The sequence below is a fragment of the Chiloscyllium plagiosum genome, unplaced genomic scaffold (genome assembly GCF_037043375.1).
Source record: "Chiloscyllium plagiosum isolate Xiang-an unplaced genomic scaffold, Cpla_swu_hap1 HiC_scaffold_18, whole genome shotgun sequence".
Taxonomy (NCBI): Eukaryota; Metazoa; Chordata; class Chondrichthyes; order Orectolobiformes; family Hemiscylliidae; genus Chiloscyllium; species Chiloscyllium plagiosum.
The window spans coordinates 82,554,795-82,578,990 of record NW_028270156.1 but is presented as its reverse complement, the minus strand read 5'-3'; the positions used below and the strand labels follow the sequence as shown (position 1 = coordinate 82,578,990).

Below are 24,196 nucleotides of genomic sequence, written 5' to 3'. Positions count from 1 at the left end.
TTTCCCTGGAGAACGGACTGAGAGGTTAATAAACAATTTAGAGGTTTATCAAATCATGATGGGCATGGATAAGTTGAAAAGCCAGGGTCTTTTTATTCCACATTAGGTGGTCCAAGCAAGAGGGCACTGGCTTAAGTTGAGAGGGAAAAGAGTTAAAAGGAATCTAAAGGGCAACCTTTTCAAGCTGAGGGTGGTACGTGTGTGGAATGAGGTGCCAGATAAAGTAGTGGAGGTCAGTACATTTAAAAGGTATCTGATTTAGCTGCCTGAATAGGAAGTGTTTAGAGGGATATGGGACAACATTTGGCAAAAGGGACTCCATCAATTTAGGTTTCCCAGTTGTTGTGGACGCGTTGGACCGAAGGGTCTGCTTCTGTGCTATGCATCTCTATGACACTAGCAAATTAAAATTAAAATAGGTTGTTCTATTATGGAGAGTTAGCAAAAGGTCAGATAATTTTCCTTGGAGCTGAGAACATTAGGCAGTGATTTCCATCAGGAGCAGAATTGTTTTCAGGATACTTAATTTACATTTGTTAAGATTGTAACAAATTTTAGTAACTACTTTCAGGTATCTAGCAAATAATGCAGAGTGAAATTGTGAAGATGGTTTTACTCACTACGTTCTGAGCAGCTGCAACATTTGAATGGCAACTGGACACAGATTCAGCAGTTATTCTCATAATGATTTGGAATTTAACTTTTTTAGGAAAGATTTGGAGGGCTATGGGCAAATGGGAAGGGTGTTGGTATAGATTTACAGCATCTTCAGAGAGAGAGTACAGCCCCAATGGCCTGAATAGCCCCCAGGCCCTGTGCTCTGTGACACTGCCCCGTTCACTGTGAATGATGAAGCTCATCACAGGGCAGAGATTGGGAGGATCACACCACTCACCTCACAATGGGGCCCGGATGATTGACAGCTGCTGAAGACCAATGGGAGTGAATAAGGTGTGGGACTGGCAAGATGACACATGACGAATGGCTTTGCAGGCGCAGTGTCACTGTGAGGGGGCAAACAGTGAGGGTGAAGGGTCTGCGAGAGATAGCAGAGACTGAGAGAGTATATAAACACATGATTTAGGCCGCTAGACCTGAATTAGAAAGTCCCAATAAATTCAAACTAAAAGAACTGAGGATGATGTAAATCAGAAACAACAACCAGAAGGTACTGGAAAAGCTCATCAGGTCTGGAAGCATCTGTGCAGTGAAATCAAAGTTAACGTTTAGGATCCGGTGACCTTTCCTCTGAACTGATAGAAGGAAAATGTTGGTTTATATGCTGAAGATGGCATTTGGGAGTTATGGGGTGGTGGTGGGGAAGATTTAATGTGTAAGTGGTAGGTGTGGATGGAGTGAGAGGAACTGTTGGATAAAGGAGTGGATAAAGATCTGATTGGGAGGGTGAATAGATGTTAATGGAGACTGTTAGTGGCTAACCACAGGGAGCGAGTAATGGCAGGCTATGTGACCTCAAGGCCTGGTGTGTGGCATTGGGAGTTAGGACACAGAGGAGTTCAGGCCCTAAAATTGCTGAACTCGGTTTTGATTCCGGAGGGCTGCAGAGTTCCCAAGCGGAAAATGAGATATTGTTCTTCCAATATATGCTGATCTTTTCTGGAACCCTGCAGAAAGCATGAGACAGATGTTGGCCAGGGAACCGGGTGGGATGTTAAAGTGGCAGGTCACTAGAGCTCAGGATTTTTTGTTTCCATTCAGAATATAGATCATCAGCCGTCATTTCTGCCAACTCCGAGATGCCACCATCAGACATATTCCCCTCCCATCCCTTGTCCACCTTCTGCAGAGACTGTTTCTTCTCGGACACCCTGATCCACTCCTCCTTCACTCCCAACATTCCCCATCCCCTCCAGCACGTTTCCTCTTTAACCGCCGAAGGTGTAACACTTGCCCATTGACCTTCACCTTCTTCAGTATCCAAGGGCCACAATACACCTTACAGGTGAAACTCTCGTCTACTACATTTGCTGCTTACTATGTGGTCTCCGTCTCACAGAACAAAAAAGATACAGAGCTTCCAGTTGTCTGCCTCTTTCCCACCCCATCCTGTTCCTGGGCCAACCTCTCTGTCTCAGGTTTGCTGCAGGGTTCCAGTGATGCTCAGCACAACCTGGAAACATAGCACGTAATTTTCTGCTTGGGAACCCTGCAGCCTTCTGGACTCGATATCAAGTTGAATATATTTAGGCCCATGTCCTAGCCCCTTACCCCACGCACCAGGCTTTATCATGATCTATTGTTGGCTACTTCGCCATTATAAGCTGTTCCCCACCTCATCACACCACGATTGGAGCTGCTGAAGACACAAACCTCTGGAATACCCTCCCTAACGCTCTATTCCCTCCTTTAAGATGTATCTTAAAATAATTTGCTTTAATCAATGTTTCCATCATTCGTGAAGCACTTCAGTCAATGTGAAAGGCACCATACAATACAAGTAGCTGTTGTTACTGCTGGACATTAGGAGAAACAGGAATGAATCATCACTCTTGGAACTGATGAACATCAGCAAAAGTATGAAGCACTGAGCATGCTTCAGGCCACAACGGCCCCGGTGTGATTGATGTCAGTGCGGACCAATGAATGTTTCAGGTAAGACCCCTTCATCAGGAAGGAGGCTTGTGAGCCAAGCGGGTCTGAGAGATAAATAGGGGGGGGGGGGGGGTCGTTTGGCTGTGTGGAAGGTAGCTGGAAATGTGATAGGTAGATGGAGGGTGGGGTTGAGGTTGATGGGAATAGGTCGGAGAGGAGAGTGGAGCGGATAGGGGGTTTGGAAGATGGGCAGGTAAGACAGGTTACGAGGGTGGTGCCGAGTTAGAAGTTTGGATGTGGGATAAGGTGAGAAAAAGCAAAATAGGGGAACTGGTGAAATCTACATTGATCCCGTGTGGTAGGAGAGTACAAAGGCAGAAGATGAGGCGTTCGGCCTCCAGTTGTCAGATGGCTTGGATTTGGTGGTGGAGGCGGCCCAGGATCCGCTTGTCCTTGGTGAAATGGGAGGGGGGGTTGAAGTCTTCGGACACAGTGTGTTGGGGTTGTTCACTGTTGTACTATTCCTTTCACAAACCTTTTGTAAATTAATTTTCCACTGCTGCCAAGTCTCTGACCACGTGCTGCTCTCTTACTGGATTAATGTTTCCACAATATCTTTGACAGTCAATAATTCATTTTTACAACCAATAATGCATTTTCTTTACATTTCTGACTGTCGAATCCCGCATCAATTTTATTCGCCATAATTCATTTCGCACTACCATAAATATTAACTGCTTCTCCCTCCACGGACACCAATGATCAATTCGAAAGCCCTGTTGCCTGTGGTGAAGGTGATTATTGATTTCCTTGTACTGCTGCAGTTCGTGTGGGGAAGGTGCTCCTACAGTGTGTTGGGTACATAGTTACACATCAATCGAGCTGAAAATGTGTTGCTGGAAAAGCACAGCAGGTCAGGCAGCATCCAAGGAACAGGAGAATCGGCGTTTCGAGCATAAGCCCTTCTTCAGGACTTATGCCCGAAACGTCGATTTGCCTTACACATCAATCGCCCAGCGACAGTGAAGATTTGAAGATATATGTGCAAATCAACAACAGTTCATCTTTATTCATGTTTGTAATTTCCATAAAAGTATGATTGACAACTTCTGACATAAGGCCACAGATGGAGATATTAGGTGAGGTGATCAAAAGCATTGACAAATAAGCTGGTTTTCAGGAATGCCTTAAAGGAGGAAAACAGATCTGAGAGGGTTAGGGTGGGAAGTCCAAACCTTGGAAACTATAGAAGCAGCCAGACGGGTGAAGAAACGAACAAACTCATTGTGGGGAGTCTGAAACAAAATGAGTTTTCGAAGTCTCAAAGGGTGTGTGATGCAGGGAGATAGGATGGTCACAGCCAATAATTAAATCCAGAGTGAGAATTGTAAATTGTTGCTCATGAATAGGAGCCTTTTGATGAATGAACATGATTTGTTGCAAGTGAGCTCTTGGGCAGCAGAGTCTAAGATGTCCTTGAGATTACAGAGAGATTGAATGTGGGAGGCTGGCCAGGAGTGTGTTGGATAATTAAGTTTAGAGATAACACAAGGATGGATGGAAGATTAAGGAAGTGAGTTCTGACTAGGGAGGGATCGGGTGATGTCACCGAAGGCGAAATAGTGGTCTTGGAGTGGGACTGGGCAGTCACCCTCATCTCACCTCTGGAATTCAGGTGTTTGTCAGCTTGTGAATCAAGGCTGTAACAAGGTCAGAAGCTGAATGGCCCTGGTGGAACCCAAACTTGGTGGCACTGAGCAGGTTATTGCTGAGCAGCTGCTGCTTGAGAGCACTATTGAAGACACGTTCCATCACCTTACTGCTGATCGAGTGTGGACTGATTGAGGGGAATTGTCTGGGTTGGATGTGCCCTGTGTTTTGTGTTGAATTTCCCTGGGCAATGTTCCACATTGTCAGTAGATGCCAGTGCTGGAGAGGTACTTGTCTTGGTGGCCAGCAAGTTCTGCAGCATAGCCATTATTACTGTTGTCGCAATGTTGCAGGGCCCATAGCCTTAACATTATTGTCCATTTCTTGATGTTATTCGAACTGAATCGAATTAGTTGAAAACTTGCATCTGTATCATCAGGGACCACTGGAAAAGGGTGACATGGATCATCCACTTGGCACTTCTGGCTGAAGATTGCTGCAAATGCTGTCGTCTTATCTTTTGCATGGATGTGTGAGGCCCGGCCATCAGTAAGGGTGGGGATATCTGTGATGTTTCCTCCTGTGAGTTGTTCAATTGTCGCCCACCATTTACGATTGTGCTTGGCAGAACTGTAGAGCTCCGATCTGTTCCATTGTTTGTGGGATCACTTAGTTATATTTCTTGTTGCTTGTGCTGTTTTATATGCAGATTTGGTAGGAGCACCAGGTTGGTAACTTATTTTTAGGTATGCCTGGTACTGCTTCTGGCGTGCCCTCCTGCACTCTCCATTGAACCAGGATTGATCCTCTGCCTTAATGTTAATGGTTGAATGGGGGATATGCCAGGCCATGAGATTTCAGATTGTGCTGGAGTACAATTCTGTTGCTGTTGTTGGCCCACAGTGCCTCATGGATGCTCAGTTTGAATTTCCTGCATCTGCTCAATGTCTGTCCCATTTAGCTCACTGATAGTATCACACAACACAACGGAGGGTGCTGTCAACTTTAAGGCAATGCATTGTCTCCAAAAGGACTGTATGATGTTCGCTCTTACCGATACTGTCATGGACAGATGTACCTGCAACTGGTCAATACATAACAATGAGATCGAGTCAGTAATTCTGATGCTGAGCTACTCTTGATAGTGTACATTGAAATCTTGTACCCAGAGTACATTTGGCACCTTTACAAACTCAGTGCTTCCTCAAAGTGTTTCTTAACATGGAAGAGAACATATTCATCCGCCGAGGGAGGACGGTACGTGGTAATCAGCAGGATCCATGAGACTTCCTGCCGTCCACAGTCAATGCTGAGTACTCCCAGGGCAAATCCTTCCTGTCTGTACACCATTGTGACCCCACCACTGCCTGGTCTGTCGTGCTGGTGGGGCAGGACATATCAAGAGATGGTGATTTGGGGGTCCAGTCAGAGTCAGTAATGTATGATTCCATGAGTATGACTGTCAGACTGTTCCTTGACTAGTCCGTGAGACAGTTCTCAACATTAGCTCCAAGATGTTACTGAGAAGGAACTTGCAGGGTCGAGAGGATGAAAATGTGTTGTATTTTCTGATGCCTTGGTAGATATCATGTGGTCTATCTAGTTTCATTTCTTTTGAGACTTTGCAGGGATGAATACAATGAGTGACTTGCTGGGCCACAGTCAGGTTGGCAGGTTTCTTTCCCTGAAAGACATTCGGGATTTTTTTTGTGCCATTGACAATAGTTCCGTGGAAACCAGTAGATACTTAATGCCATTTTTTTATTATTATTGAAATTAAATTCCACCATCAACCGAGGTGGGATTAGAACCCGGACTTGGTTGTACATTTTAATATTTGGATAAAAGTTAAAGACAGCAGGTTTGTTCACTCATTTTTAATATCACTAATCCATGTTTTGTTTATTTATAAAACACTGTCCATCATCCTGTCTCCTTCATTCTCCCTTCCAACAAGAGTAAGGAGCACATGGAATTTCTCTGTAACTAAGGTCGAGACAATCCGATCAGCTGCCCCTGCTGCTTCCCTCCCTCCCACTAGTCCACCGAGCCAAACTGCCTCTCAAGGTGCTCCTTTTTTTAGTCCTAAACTTACATCTTTCTCCAATCTCTGTCAAGCCGTATCAGAGCTCATCTTGACCATTTACCTAGTGTCGCTAAACTACAGATATTCCAACCCTGTCTGCTCCTTTTCCTTATCACATGCCCCCCCCCCCACCATACACACACACCAACTTACAGATGTTGTTCCTTGTTCTGTCTGTCTGTCTTTTCTGATTATGTCCTTCTCACCCATTCTGCAAAAACTAATATTTGACCTCATTGTTGTTGAAAAGTCCTGTTCCACCTCCACTCTCCCTTTCCTTCCTGAATTCCTTGTATTTGGTACCCCTTCAGTAACTATCCTTGGTCCCTCCTGTTTCTCACCTACATACTGCCAGGAGGTGACATCGCCCAAAAGCCACCGTATTGGGTTTCACATGTACACTGACAATGTCCAGCTCGACCTCACCATCATCCCGCTCCATTGCTCCACTGTTACTCAGTTATCAAACTGCTTATCACGCTTCCTCTATTCGATTAGCTGCAATTTCCTCTAATGAAACATTAAAATGGTTAAACCCATTGCCTTCAGTTGTTGAACACCTCCCTCTCACTGGGAACTGCCTGAGGCAGAAATGCACTCTTCACAATATTGCTGTTATATCTGACCCCGAAGTAACCTTCTGATCAGACATCTACACAATCACAAACACCAGGAATTCCAATCTCTAAAATGTTGCTTGTCTCCACCTCACCCCAGCTCCATTGCTACTGAAACCCTTTACCCTTGCCTGTGTTGCCTTAAACTTGATGAATCCGAGACACAACCCTTGATTTCGCGACTGATCCAGAACGTGGTTCCAGACTCCCTCATTCTTCCAAAATCCAGTGAGTAGATACCCAACTTGTTCAGCCTTTGGTTAAAAGATAATCCGTCCAAACCAGGGATCATCTCAGTGAATTTTCTCTGAACTGCCTCCAATGAAGTAATATATTTCCTCAAATAAAGGGACCAAACATTACTCCAGATGTGGTCTCACTCACACTTTCAACAGTTGCCCTATGATATATACTCCAATCTCTTATACTGAAAATCACTTGAAATAAGGAACAACATTCCATTCCCCTTCCCAATTCCCTGTTGTAACTATGTACTAGCTTTCTGTGCTTTCTGCACATTTACCCCCGGTCCCTTTGTGGTGCAGCTTTCTACAGTGTCCACCATTTGTCCACTGTTCTTTTATAATCTCCTCCAAAATGAACAACTTCACAACTTCCCAAGCTGTACTCCATCTGGCAACTTATTGCCCACTTCTCCTGTGAATATTTCTCTGTAAACTGTTCATTATCCTCTTGGAAATTTACAGGTATACCTCTTTGACGAAATTTCCCTCTCATTCTTCTAAACATTTACTGGGAGCACTGGCCAGGGAAGCATGGCCAGCTGCTATCTTTATAGGGACATTCTATGGAATGACTGGGAGGAGTTTGCTGCCCATTGGTCAGAATGGAGACAACTTGCCCATCAAGCTGCGTTAGCCTTTCACACCCCATGTCTTACAGAACAGAATTAAAGAAAAGGAGGTAAATCCTGCTTACGCATCTCACTAACTCTTGTCCCATGTGTTAGAGATCTGCTCTCTTCAGTCACATGATGTCCCAAGGTGGAAACTCATAGAAACCCAAATAGATTTGGCCCTGAAGTAACTGCTGATGTCCACAAGGGGTAATGTGTCCAGTCATCCTGGGCCAGGAGGAGGGGATTGTGTGAGTTTCTGACCTGAACTGACAGTGACGGATTTTATAAACGTGTGTTACAGGATATTACAGATCGACATTCAGATGGCAATCTCAGTAACTGGAACGCCAAACTCTGAAAGAATTACACAATTCATCAGGACCTGGATAATTGCATTGTGTGTGAGTATTGTGTTCCAGCTCATTCCCATTTGCTGCATAATAGTTCTCCTTTGAATCACCCCATTCTCTTCATACATCTCCCCGAATCTTCAATATATGTCCTGCAATCCTGTTACGATGATTTGATGAATATAAGGTTTATTATTCTACTGCATATCTTTTGTAATCCCCCTCTCTCTGCTCCCCTTAATTTTCATTGTTACAAGGAGAATGATCGCAGTTTCGCCAAACCTCTGGTTCCCAAATGTTTGTTTTCTCTCTTTAAGGTACACATCTCCACTTGCCTGCATCAGTGCAGCCCCAACAATATTAATGAAAGTGAAAATCGTTCAGGAAAAAGCACTGTGCCTGAGTGGTGTCCCATCGACCACCTTCAACATTCCCTTTCTCCACCCCCAAGGCACAGTGGTATCACTGTGAAAAAGGTAATGTCAGCATTGTCCTACCAGACCATAGGACTGCTCTCTCATTCGGGCAGGATGACTGATGGTGGTTTAACCTGAAGGTTACCACAGCCTAGGCATGGGAAGAGGTTCAGAAGGAGTTTCTATTGACTGCAGATGGCTATTCTAGATGTGTAATAGCAACACCCATGTCATATGAATAATTTCTTTTAAAGAAAAACAAATTCTGCAATTAAAATCCTCAATTCCTTGAACCATCCTAGTAAATCTCCTGTGCCCCCTCTCAGGGACCCTGCCATCCTTCCCAATGTATGTGGGATCTCTGGTTTGCACAGATCCAGCTGCTCTGTGTTCTTGTGGGTGATGTCATAAGGCAACAGTTGCACTAAACATCATTGTCTGTAAAGGTTGGAGATACAGAAATCCCGAAAACATTTAAGATGTATTTAGGGACATACTTGGAATGCCAAGGCTGACAGGTCTATGGGATAAGTGCTGGAAAACGGGTTTAAAATAGTAGAAAATTAAAACGTAGAAAAACTGCTGATACAGTCAGGCAAATGGGTGACCTCCAGGAAAGGCAGGAGAGGGAGGGAGATAGTGCATGAGTCTCCTGTGGTTATCCCCATCTCAAACGAGTTTGCTGTTTTGGAAAATGTAAGTGGTCATAGACACTCAGGCAGTATAGCACTGACAGCCAAGTTACTGGCACTGAGACTGGCGCTAATGTAATGAGAGGTATATAAGGTTCCAAGCAATCAATGATGATAAGGGACTCTCTAGTTGGGCACAGACTGCCGTTTCTGTAGCTGACAGTGAGACATCAGAATGGGGTGGTGTCTCCCTGGTGCCAGAGTCAAGGATGTCTCAGAGAGGATGCAGAATATTCTCAAAGGGGAGAAAGATCAGTGGGAGGTCGTTGTCCATTGGCACTAATGACTTTGGAAGAGAAAAGGATGAGGTCCTGAAGAGAGAATATTGCAAATTAGCCTGGAGGTATAAAAAATAGTTCCTCAAGGATAGTAATATCTGGATTACTCCCAGTGCTAGTGACAGTAGGAATAGCAGGATAGAACAGATGAATGAGTGGCTGCGGACTGGTATTGGGGAGAAGAATCCATATTTTTGGCTCATTGGAATCGCTTGTGGGGTAGAATTGATCTGCATAAGAAGGATGGATTATACCTGCAATGGAGGGGAAATTTGCTAGTGCTACTTGGGAGGAATTAAATCAGTGAGGGAATGGGGGTAATCCCAAAGCGATAATGAGAAAAGACGTAAGTCTGCGGCTGGTAGAGTTCAGAAGTCAAACAGTCATGGAAGGCAAGGGCAAGGCACGGAATGAGTTGGGACTGAGCAGCTACAATGCATTTATTTCAATGCAAGAGGCTTGACAGGGAAGTCAGATGACTTCAGGTTATGGTTTTGAATTTGGGACTAAAATGTTATAGCAATTACAGAGGCATCACTTAGAGATGGATAGGATTAGCAGCTTAATGTTCCAGTGTATAGATGCTATAGCAAAGATAGAAAGGGGGCAACAGAGCAGGGGGAGTGGCGTTATTGATTACGGATATCATTATGGCTGAACTTAGGGAGCATTTTCCTGGAAGTACGTTCTTGAAAGCTATTTGGGTGGTCCTGAGAAATAAGAATGGGAAGATCACCTTATTGGGAATGTGCTATAGACCCTCCCCCAATAGTCAGCAGTGAATTGAGATGCAAGTTTCTCAAGAGATCTCAATTATCTGTATGAATAATATGGTTGCAGCGATAAGGGGTATTAACTTTCCAAAGAGAGACTGGAGTGCTGTAGTGTTCCGGGCTTGGATGGAAAGGTACTTGTTCAGTGTGTAAGAGAAACGTTTCTGATTCAGTTTCTAGGATGTACCTACTCGAAAACGAACAAAATTTGATATTTTTTTCTTTATTCATTCACAGAATGAATGTCAATGGCTGGGCCCAAAGGGCAGTTAAATATTAACCACTTTGTGATGGGTCTGGAGTCACATGTAGGCCCAGACCAGGTAAGGATGGCAGATTCCTTTCCTGTAGTACAAAAGTGAACCAGGTGGTTTTCTTTCCAACAATCAACAATGGATTCATTGTCATCATTAGATTATTAATTCCATATTTTTATTGAATTCAAATTCCCCCATTTGCCATGATGGGATTCAAACCCAGATCCTTAGATTGTTTTCTGGGTCTCTGGATTATCCATCAAGCATTAATATCACTAGGCCATTACTGTCTCTTGGGAAATGAGGCAGAGTGACTGACTGAAGTATCAGTGGGGCAGCACATCAGCATCAAAGATCCCACAGTATTGTAGCTCAGTGGTTACCACTGCTGAATCAACAAAAGGGACCTGGGTTTGATTCCAGTCTCGAGCGACTGTGTGGAATTTGCACATTCTCCCCATGTCTGCGAGGGTTATGCTTTGGGCGTAGAAGTTTGCTCCCATAGTCGAAAGTTGAGTAGGTTAGTTGGATTAACCATGTTAAATTTCCCATGGAGTCCAGATGCAGTAGATGAGGTGTTGGGATGTGCTGGAAAATCTCTGTCTGATGTGGAAAGATCCTTTGGGGTGTTGGACAGAGATGCGGGGAGGTGGCGGTGTAGGTGGGGTGGAGTGGTGTGTGGTGTGGCACTGTTTTTTCAGCAGCTAGCACTGCAGCCTCAGCGCTAGGGACTTGGGTTTGATTCCAGCTTCAGGCAACTGTCTGTGTGGAGTATGCGCATTCTCCATGTGTATGCATGGCTTTCCTCCCACCGTCCAAAGATGTGTAGGTTTGTTGCATTAGCCATGGCCTCATCCAAACACCTCATCTTGCCCAGACTCAGCAGATGAGGTGTTTGGATGTGCATGAAAATCTCTGCCTGTTTGAAAAGATCCTTTGGGGCCTTGGATAGAGCTGATGGGAGAGATATGAGTACAAATTTTAAATCTCCTGCGGCGGCAAGGGGACCCAGCTGTGGAGGGTAGGTTGTTGGGACCGTGTGAACCTAACATGAGAGTCGCAGAGGGAATGGTCTCTGCAGAATGCAGATGGGGTGGGGAAGGAATTATGTCTCTGATGGCAGGGTCTGACTGCAAGTAGAGTACATGGCTGAGCTTATCTGGAGAGTAGCGGAGTGTGTCTGGAGATTAGTGGTGTGGAAGGTGAAGCCTGCTCAGTTATATTCTTCTTGTGGTTGAGGGGTGGTGTAAAGGCAGAAGTGCAGGAAGTGAAGGCTATGCGGTGGATCGCATTGCTGATCACATGGGAGGGTAATTGCAGTCCTCGAAATAGGAAAGCATTCTTTGATGTTGTGGAGTAGAATTGCTCGTCCTGGGAGCAGATATGGCATAGGGGGAGGAATTGGGAGGACAGGATGACGTTTTTACAGGAGTATACTCGAGGGAAATCAGGAGAGCAAAAAGGGACATGAAATAGCTTTAGGAAACAGTTTAAGGATAATCTAAAAAGATTATGCCAATGCATCAAGGACAAAAGAATAACCAGGCAGTGGTCAACAAGACCATCTATGGAAACACAAGCGGTGGGAGAGATAATATGTGAGTATTTTACGTCATATCTTTAATGGAGAATGATATGGTAACGAGAGAGTTTGGAGAAGTAAAATGTGATTACTTGACATGTGTTCAAATTCCAGAGGAGGTGGTACTGGATACCTTAAATCGCAACCAGATGCATAAAACCCTGGGACCTGATCAGGTGTATCTCAGATGATCGTGGAAAGCTAGAGAAGCGATTGTTGGGTTGATCCCTGAGATATTTTTATCATTGATATCGACAGGTGAAGTACAGGAAGACGGGTGCCATTATTTTAAAACAGGTGGTAAGGAAAAGCTGGGGAAAAAGAGAACAGTCAACCTGAAGTCAGTGGCAGGCAAGTGGTTGGAAGGGAATCTGAGGAATAGGATTTACATGTGTTTGGAAAGGCATGAAATGATGAGGGAGATTCAGCATGGCTTTGTGTGTGGGAAATTGTCTCACTAACTTGATTGAGTCTTTTGAAACAGTGAAGAAAAAGATTGATGAAGGCAGACTGTGACGTTGTCAATATGGACTTCAAAAAAAACATTCAACGAGGTCCCACAACGCAGACTGGTTAGAAGGGTGAGACAACATGGAAAGTAGGGAGAACTAGCCATTTGGATTCAAAATTGGCTTGAAGGATAGGAGACAGAGAGGGTGGTGATGGAAAATTGCTTTGTGGACTGGAGGCCTGTGAGAAGCAAGGACCGATGGTGGGTTCTCATATAAATGACTTGTATGTGAATATATGAGGTATGTTTAGTAGGTTTACAGAAGACACTAAAATTGGAGGTGTGAATAATGAAGATAGTTACTTCAGAGTAAAACGGGATCTTGATCCGTTGGGCCAATAGTCTGAGGAATGGTAGACCGAGTTTAACTTAGATGAAAATCAGGTGCTGCATTTTGGAAAGGTAAATCAAGGCAGGACTTGTGCACCTAATGGTAAGGTCCTGGGGAGCATTGCTGAACGAAGAAACTTTGGAGTGCAGGTTCATATTTCCTGGCAAGTCGAGTCACGGGTCGGCAGGGTAATGAATGCAGCGTTTGGTACTCTCTCCGTTATTGGTCAATGCATTGAATGCTGATTATGTCATGTCATATCGTGGCTGCATAGGACATTAATTAAGGCTCTTCTGGAATTCTGTTTTTAGTTCCAATCTCCCTGTTCTAGGAATGATGTTGTGAAACTTGAAAGTGTTCAGACAAGGTTTGCAAGAATTTTTCCAGGGTTGGACGGTTTGAGTGATTGCGAAAGGCTGGGATTATTTTCCCTGTTGAGTTAACGACAGGTGACCTTATAAAGATTTGTAAAATTATGAAGGGCATTGATAAGTTGAACAGTCAGGAACTTTTTCCCATGTTCGATGGGTCCAGAACTAAAAGGCACAGGCTTAAGGTGAGAGGCAAAATATTTAAAATGGATCTAAGGGGCAACTTTTTCATGTTGAGGGCAATGCGTGTACGGAATGAGCTGCCAGAGGAAGGGGTGGAGGCTAATACAATTACAACACTTAAAAGGCATCAGATTGGGTACATGAAGAGGAAGGATTTAGAAGGGAAAGGGTGAACCATTGACAAATGGGACTCCATTAATTTAGGATTCCTAGTTGGCATGCACGAGTTTGACTGAAGGGTCTGTTTCTGTGTTGAACATCTGTATGACACTGACAAATTAAAATTAAGATAGGTTTCTCTTCTTTGGAGCGGTAATACAATGTCAGATAGTTCTCTTTTGGAGCTGAGAATGTTTCGAACAGGACCAGATATTTTTCCAGGATTTTAATTTACTGAGAGACAGAGAGAAATTATTAACTTCGTGGCAAATTTTAGGAAGTGCTTTCAGATAATTGGCAAATAAAGCAGGGTGAAAATGTGATAAGTATTTTGCTCAGTGAAGTCTGAGTATCTGGAACAGTCTGAACGGCAGCTGGATGCTAATTAAGCAGGCATTCTCAAACAGATTTCGAATTTAACTTTTTTGAGAAAAAGATTTGGAGCGCTATGGATAAATGGGAGGGGAGTTGGGACAGATTTACAGCATCCACAGAGGGAGAGTGTACAGCCCCAATGGGCTGAATAGCCCCATCCCCTGTGTTCTGTGATACTGCCCCATTCACTGTGAATGATGAAGCTCATCCCAAGGCAGAGAGATGGAGGATCCCACCACTCACCTCACAATGGGGCCCGGCAGATTAACTGCAGCTCACCAACCAATGGGAGGAGAGGCGGTGTGTCCTCCAGCCAATGAGAGTGAGTGTGAGGCGTGGCCAGCAAGACGACACATGACCATGAGCTGTGCAGGCGCAGTGTCACTGTGAGGGGGGACTCAGTGAGGGTGAAGGTCTTGGGAGGAACAGCAGAGACTGGGATAGCAGCTGCTACAACTGAATTACAAACCTCCAGCAAATTAAAGTCAAAAGAACTGCAGATGCTGTAAATCAGAAACAATGACCAGGAGGTTCTGGAAAAGGTCAATGAGTTGAGCAGCATCTGTGAAGAGAAATCAGAGTTAAGGTTTCAGATCCGGTATCCCTTCCTCAGAACAGATGTGACGAGATAAAAAATGTTGGTTTATATGCAGATGATGGCGTTTGGGGTGGGGACGGGGGAGGATGTAACGAATATATGGTAGGCGTGGATAGAGTGAGAGGAACTGTTGGATAAAGGAGTGGATAACAATTTATCTGAGTGATGAATAACTGTTTATGGAGACAGTTAGTTGCTAACCATAGCTAGTGTATGATGGCAGGCTGTGTGATAACAAGGCCTGGTGTGTGGGGTAGGGGGCTAGGACATAGGGGAACTCAGGTTCTAAATTTATTGAACTCGGTGTTGAGTCCGGTGGGCTGCACGGTTCGCAAGTAGAAAAAGAGGTGTTGTTCTTCGAGCTGATGCTGATTTTCGCTGGAACACTATACTAGCTGGAGTCAGATGTTGTGCAAAGAACAGGTAGTGTATTAAAGTGGTAGGTAACTGGATGCTCAGGGATTTTATTTGCAAGCAAAACATAGATCAGCTGTCACTTCCGCCAACTCCGAGATGCTACCATCAGACATTCCTCTCCCCTCCCTTGTCCAACTTCTGCAGATACCGTTCCCTCTCTGGCACTCTGTTATACTCCTGCTTCACTCCCAACATTCCCCCAACTCCTCCAGCACATTCCCCTCCAACTGACAAACGTGTAACACTTGCCCATTGACCTTCTCCTTCCTCAGTATCCAAAGCCCAAAACACACCTTCCCGGTGAAGCTGTACTTTACCTACAGTTTTCACTCTGGTCGACTGCATTTGCTGCTGACAATTTGGTCCCCGTCTCACGGAACAAAAAAGATCCTGATCTTCTAGTTGACAGCCACTTTAACACCCCACCCAAGGGACTCCGAGGGATAAATGGGAGGGGGTTTGGGCTTGGATGAAGGTAGCTGGTTATATGTTCGATGGATGTCATGTAGGGCTGATGGTGATAGATCGGAGAAGAGGGCGGACCGGATAGGTGGGAAGGAAGATGGACAGGTCAAGAGAACGGTGCTAAGATGAAAGTTTGGACGTGGGATATGGTGGGGGGGGGGAATGGGGAAACTGGTGAAATCTACATTCATCCCGTGTGGTTAGAGGGTCCCAAGGCAGAAGATGATTCGTTCTTCCTCTAGGTGACAGATGGCTTGGATTTGGCAGTGGAGGAGGCCCAGGACCTGCATGTCCTTTGGTGAAATGGGAGGGGGAGTTGAAGTGTTCGGACACAGGGATTGTTTAGTGTTGTACTGCTATTTTCCCAGACCTTTAGAATTGCATTGCTGCCAATCCCCTGGCCATATCCTGCTCTCTCGACGGATAAATTTTTCCACGAAATCTTTGACAGTCAATAATTCTTTTTTCCAACAAAACTGTGCATTTTCTTTCCCCTTCTGACTGTCAAATTCTGCACCATTTTCATTCCTGTAATGCATTTTACCCTCCCTGAAATAGCAACTGTGTGTTTCTCCCTCCATACATACCAGTGATCACTGCCGAAGTTGCCTGTGGAGAAGGTGATGTTCGTGTGGTGAAGGTGCTCCCACAATGTGACTGGGTAAGAGACAATACAGGTTATTCATTCAGTGATAGTGAAGAGTTGACAATACATGTGCAAATCCGCAACAGTTTGTATTTTTATCATTTTTTATAACTTCACAAATATTATTGAGAACGTTTGACATCAGGCAACACATGGACCAATTAGGTCAGGTGACCAAAACCATTCCCGAATAAGCATGTTATCAGGAATATCTTAAAGTAGGAAAACAGATCTGAGAGTGTTAGGGTGGGAATTCCAGCTTGCGTTTTGCTTGACAACTGTAGAAACAGCCATACAGGTGAAGCAATGACTAAATGCATCGTTGAGAGTCTGAAAGAAAATGAGTAGTCGAAGTCTCAAAGGTTGTGTGGTGCAGGGAGAAAGGGATATTCACAGCCAGGAATTAAATCAAGGGTGAGCATTTTAAATTGTTGCTTATAAATAGGAACCTTTTGATGGATCAACATGTTTTGGTACAAGTGAGCACTTGGGCAGCAGAGTTTTAAATATTATTGAGATTGCATGTAAGTTGAATATGGGAGGCTGGCTAGAAGTCAACAGTTCTCCTTCAACTCCACGCTTGCAGCCATGCGCCGGCACCTAACCTCTCTAGAGTCAGCCCTGCTATAGCTGAGGACCACACTCCCTCAGAATTGGAAAGGACCCCTCCTTTACTATATTCTCAGGAGAATTTATACTCTCAACAAACAGTATTTCAACAGCATCTCAAACATCAGAAACTGTAAGTACAACAAACGTTTATTTACCCACCTCCAAAACCAGCACTCTTCCAACATGCCAGTAGATTCCCCTGGCCTCTGGGACAGCTCGGACGCCATTAGCCATGCGGCTGGTGCAGCTACCACCCCCACCGTGATCGATGACGTCACTTCCGCCTCCATCATGGCTGCTTCCACGGCCACATCCGCCCCTCACAATTCCTCATGTTCCACAAGTGACATCACTTCCACCCCTCACATCATCGCTGATGTCACATGCATGTGTAAACTCCGCCCCTCTGCCGTGTTTGCAACCAATCCCCACCCACCAACGCCAGTCACCTTCATTCTGCTGACATGCCCCCTGCAGAACCCACTGTCACCAACCCCGCCCCCAGAACCCTGAGGGCAACACCATCCCCGCTCATGACTCCACACCCATTCCCCCACCACCCCACCAACTCCAGTTACAGGCTTTACCCCCACTCCCAGCTCCACATCCACACCGGATCCCATCTCCCAGCCCTGCCGAGTTTTCACTATCCATCCAGACCTCCCCTTCACTGAGGACGAACGATCAGTCCTCAGCAAAGGGCTTACCCTCATCCCCGTCCACCCATGCATCAATGAATTTAATAAACCCCGTGACGTCAAACACTTCCTCCGCCGCCTCCGTCTCCGAGCCTAGTTTTTCCATCAAGACTCCTGCCCAGCGTCCGAGAACCCCTTCGCCTGCCTCCAATACACTCCACAACCTGGATGCCTCGCGCTGGCCTATTACCCGTCCTCGATCTCTTCATTTCCAACTGCTGCCGGGACATTAACCACCTCAACCTGTCTATCCCCTCCCCCACTCCAACCTCTCACCGTCACAAAGCGCAGCCCTCCACTCCCTCTGCTCCAATCCCAGCCACACCATCAAACCAGCGGATAAAGAGGGTGCAATGGCCGTCTGGCGCACTGACCTCTACACCGCTGAAGTCAGACACCAACTCGAAGACATCTTTTCCTATTGCTGCCTCGACCATGACGCCACCCCCATCACCAAATCATCATCTCCCAGACCATACAGAACCTCATCATCTCAGGAGATCTCCCACCCACAGCTTCCAACCTCATAGTCCGGGAACCGCGCACTGCCAAGTTCTACCTCCATCCCAAGATCCACAATCCTGACAACCCTGGCCGACCCATTGTCTCAGCATGCTCCTGCCCCACTGAACTCATCTCTACCTACCTCGACACTGTCCTTATCCGCTCGAATCCAGGAACTCCTCACATACATTCGACATGCTCTCCCCCTCCTCTAAGACTTCTGTTTCCCTGGCCCCAACGCCTCATCGTCAACATGGATATCCAATCCTTCTATACCTCGATCCGCCATGACCAGGGACTCCAAATCCTCCGTTTCCTCCTCTCCCGACGTCCCCAACAGTACCCTTCCACCGACACTCTTATTCGTTTCACTGAACTGGTACTCACCCTCAAAGATTATTCTTGCGAATGCTCCCACTTCCTCCAGACCAAAAGGTTAGCCATGGGCACCCATATGGGCCCCAGCTAAGCCTGTCTCTTTGGTGGCTACGTAGAACAGTCCATCTTCCATAGTTATACCAGCACCACTTCCACCTCTTCCTCTTCCCATCTTCCGTGGTGCTCACCTTCCACCCTACCAACGTTCACATAAACCAAATCATCCGAAGACATTTCTGCCACCTCCAAACGGACCCCACCACCAGGGATATATTTCCCTCCCTACCACTTTCCGCTTTCCGCAAAGACCATTCCCTCCCTGACTACCTGGTCAGGACCACGCTGCCAAACAAATCACCCTCCCGTCCTGGCACCTTCCCCTGCCACCACAGGAATAGCAAAACCTGCGCCCACACCTCCTCCCTCACCTCCATCCAAGGCCGCAAAGGAGCCTTCCACATCCATCAAGGGTTTACCTGCAAATCCACCAATGTCATTTATTGTATCCGTTTCTCCCGATGCGGTCTCCTCTACACTGAGGAGACTGGACGCCTCCTATCGAGCGCTTTAGGGAACATCTCTGGGACATCTGCACCAATCAGCCTCACCGCCCTCTGGCCCAACATTTCAATTCCCCCTCCCCTCAGCTGAGGACATGGAGGTCCTGGGCCTCCTTCACCGCTGCTCCCTCACCACCCGATTCCTGGAGGAAGAAAGCCTCATCTTCCGCTTCAGAACACTTCAACCCAAGGGAAGCAATGTGGACTTCACCAGTTTCCTCATTTCCCCTTCCCCCACCTCACCCCAGTTCCAAACTTCCAGCTCAGCACTGTCCCCATAACTTGTCCTACCTGCCTATCTTCCTTTCCACCTCCTCCCTGACGTACCACCTCCATCCCCACCCCATTCACCTATTGTACTCTATGCTACTTTCTCCCCACACCCACCCTCCACTAATTTATCTTTCCACCCTGCAGGCACTCTGTCTCTATTCCTGATTAAGAGCTTTTGCTCAAAACGTCGACTTTCCTGCTCCCCGGATGCTGCCTGAACTACTGTGATTTTCCAGCACCACTCTAATCTAGAATCTTTTACCTGTTTGGATAATTAAGTCTTGGGATAACACAAGGATGGATGAGAGCCTCAGCAAATGAACTGAGACTAGTGTGGAGTTGAATGATGTCAATGATGTAGAAATAGTGGTTTTGGAGTGGGGCTGGGCTGTCACCCCAACCTCTGGGATTCAGCTGTTTGTCGGTTTGTGAATCAAGTCTGTAATAACATCAGGAACTTAGTGGACTCACTGAACTCAAATTGAGCGTCATTGAGCAGGTTATTGCTGAGGCGCTGCTGCTTGAGAGCACTGTGCGTGACACCTTCCATCACTTTGCTGCTGATTGAGTGTGGACTGATGGAGGGAAATTGGCTTGGTTAGATGTGCCCTGTGCTTTTGTTTTGAACATACCCAGGCAATGTTCTACATTGTAAGTGGATGCCAGTGCTGGATCGGTACTTCCCTTTGTGGGTGGCACGTTCTGGAGCACAAGCCATCAGTACTATAGCCCGAATGTTGGCAGGGGCCATAGTCCTTACACTATTTTTCCATTTCTTGATATTATTTGAACTGAAACGATCCGTTGGAAACTTGCATCTGTGATGTTAGGAACCACTTGAGAACACTGAGATGGACCATCCACTTAGTTTGTCTGGCTGAAGATTGCTGCAAATGCTGTCGTCATATCTTTTGCATGGATGTGCGAGGCTCCTCCACCCGGAAAAGGTGGGAATGTCTGTGATGCTTCCTCCAGTGAGTTGTTTAATTATCCATCACCAATCATGACTGGGTGTGGCAGAACTGCAGAGCTCAAATCTGATTCATTTATTGTGGGATCACATAGTTCTACCTGTTGATGCTTGTGCTGGTTTGCACTCAGGTCGTATTGTTTGGTAGCTTCACCAAGTTGGCACCTCATTTTTAGGCATGCTTGATGCTGCTCCTGGCATACCCTCCTGCACTCTGCTTTGAACCAGGGTTGATCTCCTGGTTTGATGGTAATGATTGAGTGGGGGAATATGCCAGTCTCTGTGATTTCAGATTGAGCTGGAGTACACGTCTGCTGCTGTTGTTGGCCTACAGTGCCTCATAGATTCCCAGATTTGAGTTCCTACATCTGTTCGAAGTCTGTCCTATTTAGCACGGTGATGGTGCCACTCAACACAATGGAGGGTTTTCTCAATGTTAAGGCGAGGCTTTTTCTCCGAAAGGACTGTGTAATGGTCGCTCTTACCGACACCGTCCACAGCTGGTCAACTCGTAACATTGAGATCAAGTATGTTTTTCGCTCTTGTTGGTTCCCTCACCACCCGCTGCAATCACAGTTGAGTAGCTATGTCCTTTAGAACGGGGCCAGCTCAGTCAGTGGACGTTGAAATCCTGCACCCAGAGTAGGTTTGGTGTCATTTACACACTCCGTGCTTCCGCCAAGTCTTGCTCAAAGTGGAGATTAACTGATTCATTAGCCGAAGTTGGACGATAGGTGGTTATAAGCAGGAGCCATGAGACTTCCTGGTATGCTGAGTTCTCCCAGGGCAGAACCTTCCTGTTTGTACACTACTGTGAAGTCACGTCTGCCTGGTCTGTCCTACTGGTGTGACAGGACATATCTAAGGATGGTGATGGTGGGGTCTGTTCATTGTCGGTAAGTTATGATTGCGTGTGTGTGACTATCTCAGGCTGTTCCTTGACTCGTCTGTGAGACAGCTCTCCACACTTTAGCACTAGCCCCCAGATGTTGGTGAGGAGGACGTTGCAGTGTCGAGAAGGCTGATTAGATTACTTACAGTGTGGAAACAGTCCCTTCCACCCAATAAGTCCACACCGACCCGCCGAAGTGCAACCCACCCAGACCCATTCTCCTACCTTTACCCGTTCACCTAACACTACGGGCAATTTAGCGTGGCCAATTCACCTGAGCTGCACACTTTTTAGGATTGTGGGAGGAAACCGGAGCACCTGGAAGAAACCCACGCAGACACGGGGAGAATGTGCAAACTCCACACAGAGAGTCGCCAGACATGAGAATTGAACCTGGGTCTCTTGCGCTGCGAGGCAGCAGTGCAAATCACTGTGCCACCCGTGCCGCCCAAAATTTCTGTGCTTCTGTGGTTGTATTTTTTTGTGCTTTGGTTGATGGCCCATCCAGTTTCATTCCTTTATTGAGACTTTGCCATGATTAATGCATTAAGTGAGATTAGCCATTTTTTTCTGCCATTGGCAATGGTTTCATGGAGATCAGTAGATTTTTAATTCCATTTTTTTAAAAATTGTATTCAGATTCTACTATCTGCCGAGGTAGGATTCGAACCCGGACTTCAGTTGTACATTTTAATATTATAGATAATAGTTAGCTAAATCAGGTTTGTTCACTCATTTTAAATATCACATAACTTCTGTGAAACACTGTCCATAATCCTGTCTCCTACATCAACAACAGTGAGGGGTACATGGAGTTTCTCTGTCACTATGTCTGAGACAATCTGATCAGCTGCCTGCGCTGCTTCCTTCCCTACCACTAGCCCACCGAACCAAACTGCCTCATGTGGTACTTCTGGTTTTAGTCCTAAACGAACAAATTTCTCCAGTCTCTTGTCAAGCCTTATCAGAGTTCATCTTGACCCTTTACCCTAATTTCGCTAAACTACAGACATTCCAAATCTGTCTCCCCCTCATCATCACTCCCCCTCTCCAATCACATATACTGTCTGACTTTTCTGGTTATGTCATTCCCTCTCAATCTGATAAAAAATCTAATATTTGACATCACTGTCGTTGGAGAATCCTGCTCCATCTCCACTCTCCCTTTCCTTTCTGCATTCCTTCAATTTGGTGTCCCTCCAGGATCTATCCTTGGTCCCTCCTATTTCCCAACTACATACTGCCAGGAGTTGACATCTTCCAAAAGCACCGTGTTGGGTCTCACATGTACACTGACAATGTCCAGTTCTCCCACCCATCATCTCTCTCCATTGCTCCACTGTTATTCAGTTATCAAACTGCTTATCACGCTCTCACTACTCGATTAGTTGCAGTTTCCTCCAATGAAAGATTGTAATGGTTAAACTTCAGTTTAACCATTAGTTACTATTTAGTTACTAATTTCAAATTATTTTCCTTCAGTGCTGAGTCCCTCCCTCTCACTGGGAACTGTCTGAGGCAGAACTACACTCTCAACTATATTGCTGTTATATCTGGCCCCAAGAAGACATTCTGATCAGACATTTACACAATCACAAACACCAGGAATTCCAATCTCTAAAATGTTGCTTGTCTTCACCTCACCACAGCTCCTTTGCTACACAAACCCCTTACCTGTGTCTTTGAGGAGAAAGTGAGGTCTGCAGATGCTGGAGATTAGAGCTGAAAATGTGTTGCTGGAAAAGCGCAGCAGGTCAGGCAGCATCCAGGGAACAGGAGACTCGACATTTCTGGCATAAGCCCTTCTTCAGGAATCCTGAAGAAGGGCTTATGCCCGAAACGTCGATTCTCCTGTTCCCTGGATGCAGCCTGACCTGCTGCGCTTTTCCAGCAACACATTTTCAGCCCTTACCTGTGTCTGTGTTGCCTTAAACATGACGAATCCGAAACAGAACCCTTGATTTCGCGACTGATCCAGAACCTGGTTCCAGACTCTCCCGTGATTGGAAACATCCTCTCAGTATTTACCCTGTTAAACCTCGACAGAATCCTGTGTGTTACAAAGAGATCACCTCTCATTCTTCAATATCCAGCGAGTCGAGTCCCAAGGTGTCCAGCCTTTGCTTAAAGGATAATCCCTCCAAACCATGGATCCTCCCAGTGAATCTTCTCTGAAATTCCTCCAATAAACTGATACTTTTTTATTAGATAAAGCGACCAAATCTGCTCACATTACTCCAGATGTGATCTCTCTCGCACTTTGTACAGTTACCCTAAGGTATACAGACCAAACTCCATGAAATAAGGAACAACATGCCATTCCCCTTCCTGATGACTTTTTGGAACTGTGTGCTAGCTTTCTGTGTTTCCTGCATAATTACCCCACATCCCTTTGTCGTGCAGCTTTCTACAGTTTCCACCATATAAATAGTACTCTTTTCTTTTATTATCTCCTCCAAAATGAACATCCTCCAAATTTTCCCAAGTTATAATCCATCTGGCAACTTGTTGCCCACTTTTCTGATGAACAGTTTATAATCCTCTTGGACCTTTACAGTTATGCCTTTACTAGGAGACATCCTTCATTCTTCTAAATGTTCACTGGGAGCACTGGGCAAGGGGAAGCATGCACAATGATTATCTTTTTTAGGGATACCCTTTCAAATGACTGGGAGGATCTAACTGCCAATTGGTCAGAATGGAGACAACTTGCCCATCAAGCTGCATGAGCCTTTCACACTCCATGTCTTATTGATGAGGCACAGCGGCAGCATGGAAGGAAAGAAAAGGAAGCAAATTCTGCTCTCCATATCTCACCAACTCTTGGAACATTCTGTCCCATGTGTCAAAGATCTGCTCAGTTTAGTCACATGACGTCCCAAGATGGAAACTCATAGAAACACGCATTGATTTCCCCCTGAATTGACTGCTGACCTTCACAAGGGGTAATGTGTACAATCATCCTGGGGGGGGGGGGGGGGTGGGGGGTGGAGGTGTGGTATGAGTTTCTAACGTGAACTGACAGTAACAGATTCTATATACTTGTATTACTGGCTATTACAGGTGGGCATTCAGATGGTAATCTCAGTAATAGTAACGCCAAAGTCTCACGGAATTTTCTAATTCATGAGGACCTGGAT

General features: G+C 45.7%; 1 protein-coding gene across 1 annotated transcript in view; it reads left to right on the top strand.

The window, feature by feature from the left end:
- The first annotated feature begins 2,349 nt into the window (after positions 1-2,349).
- LOC148147019 (uncharacterized) overlaps positions 2,350-24,196 on the top strand; it is a 205,592-nt gene continuing 183,745 nt past the window's right edge. The window contains exons 1-2 of the mRNA XM_087996851.1: positions 2,350-2,613; positions 8,067-8,166. Of these exons, the coding sequence (XP_087852977.1) occupies positions 2,585-2,613; positions 8,067-8,166 (129 nt within the window). The 5' untranslated portion in view covers positions 2,350-2,584. The remainder of the gene's footprint in view (positions 2,614-8,066; positions 8,167-24,196) is intronic.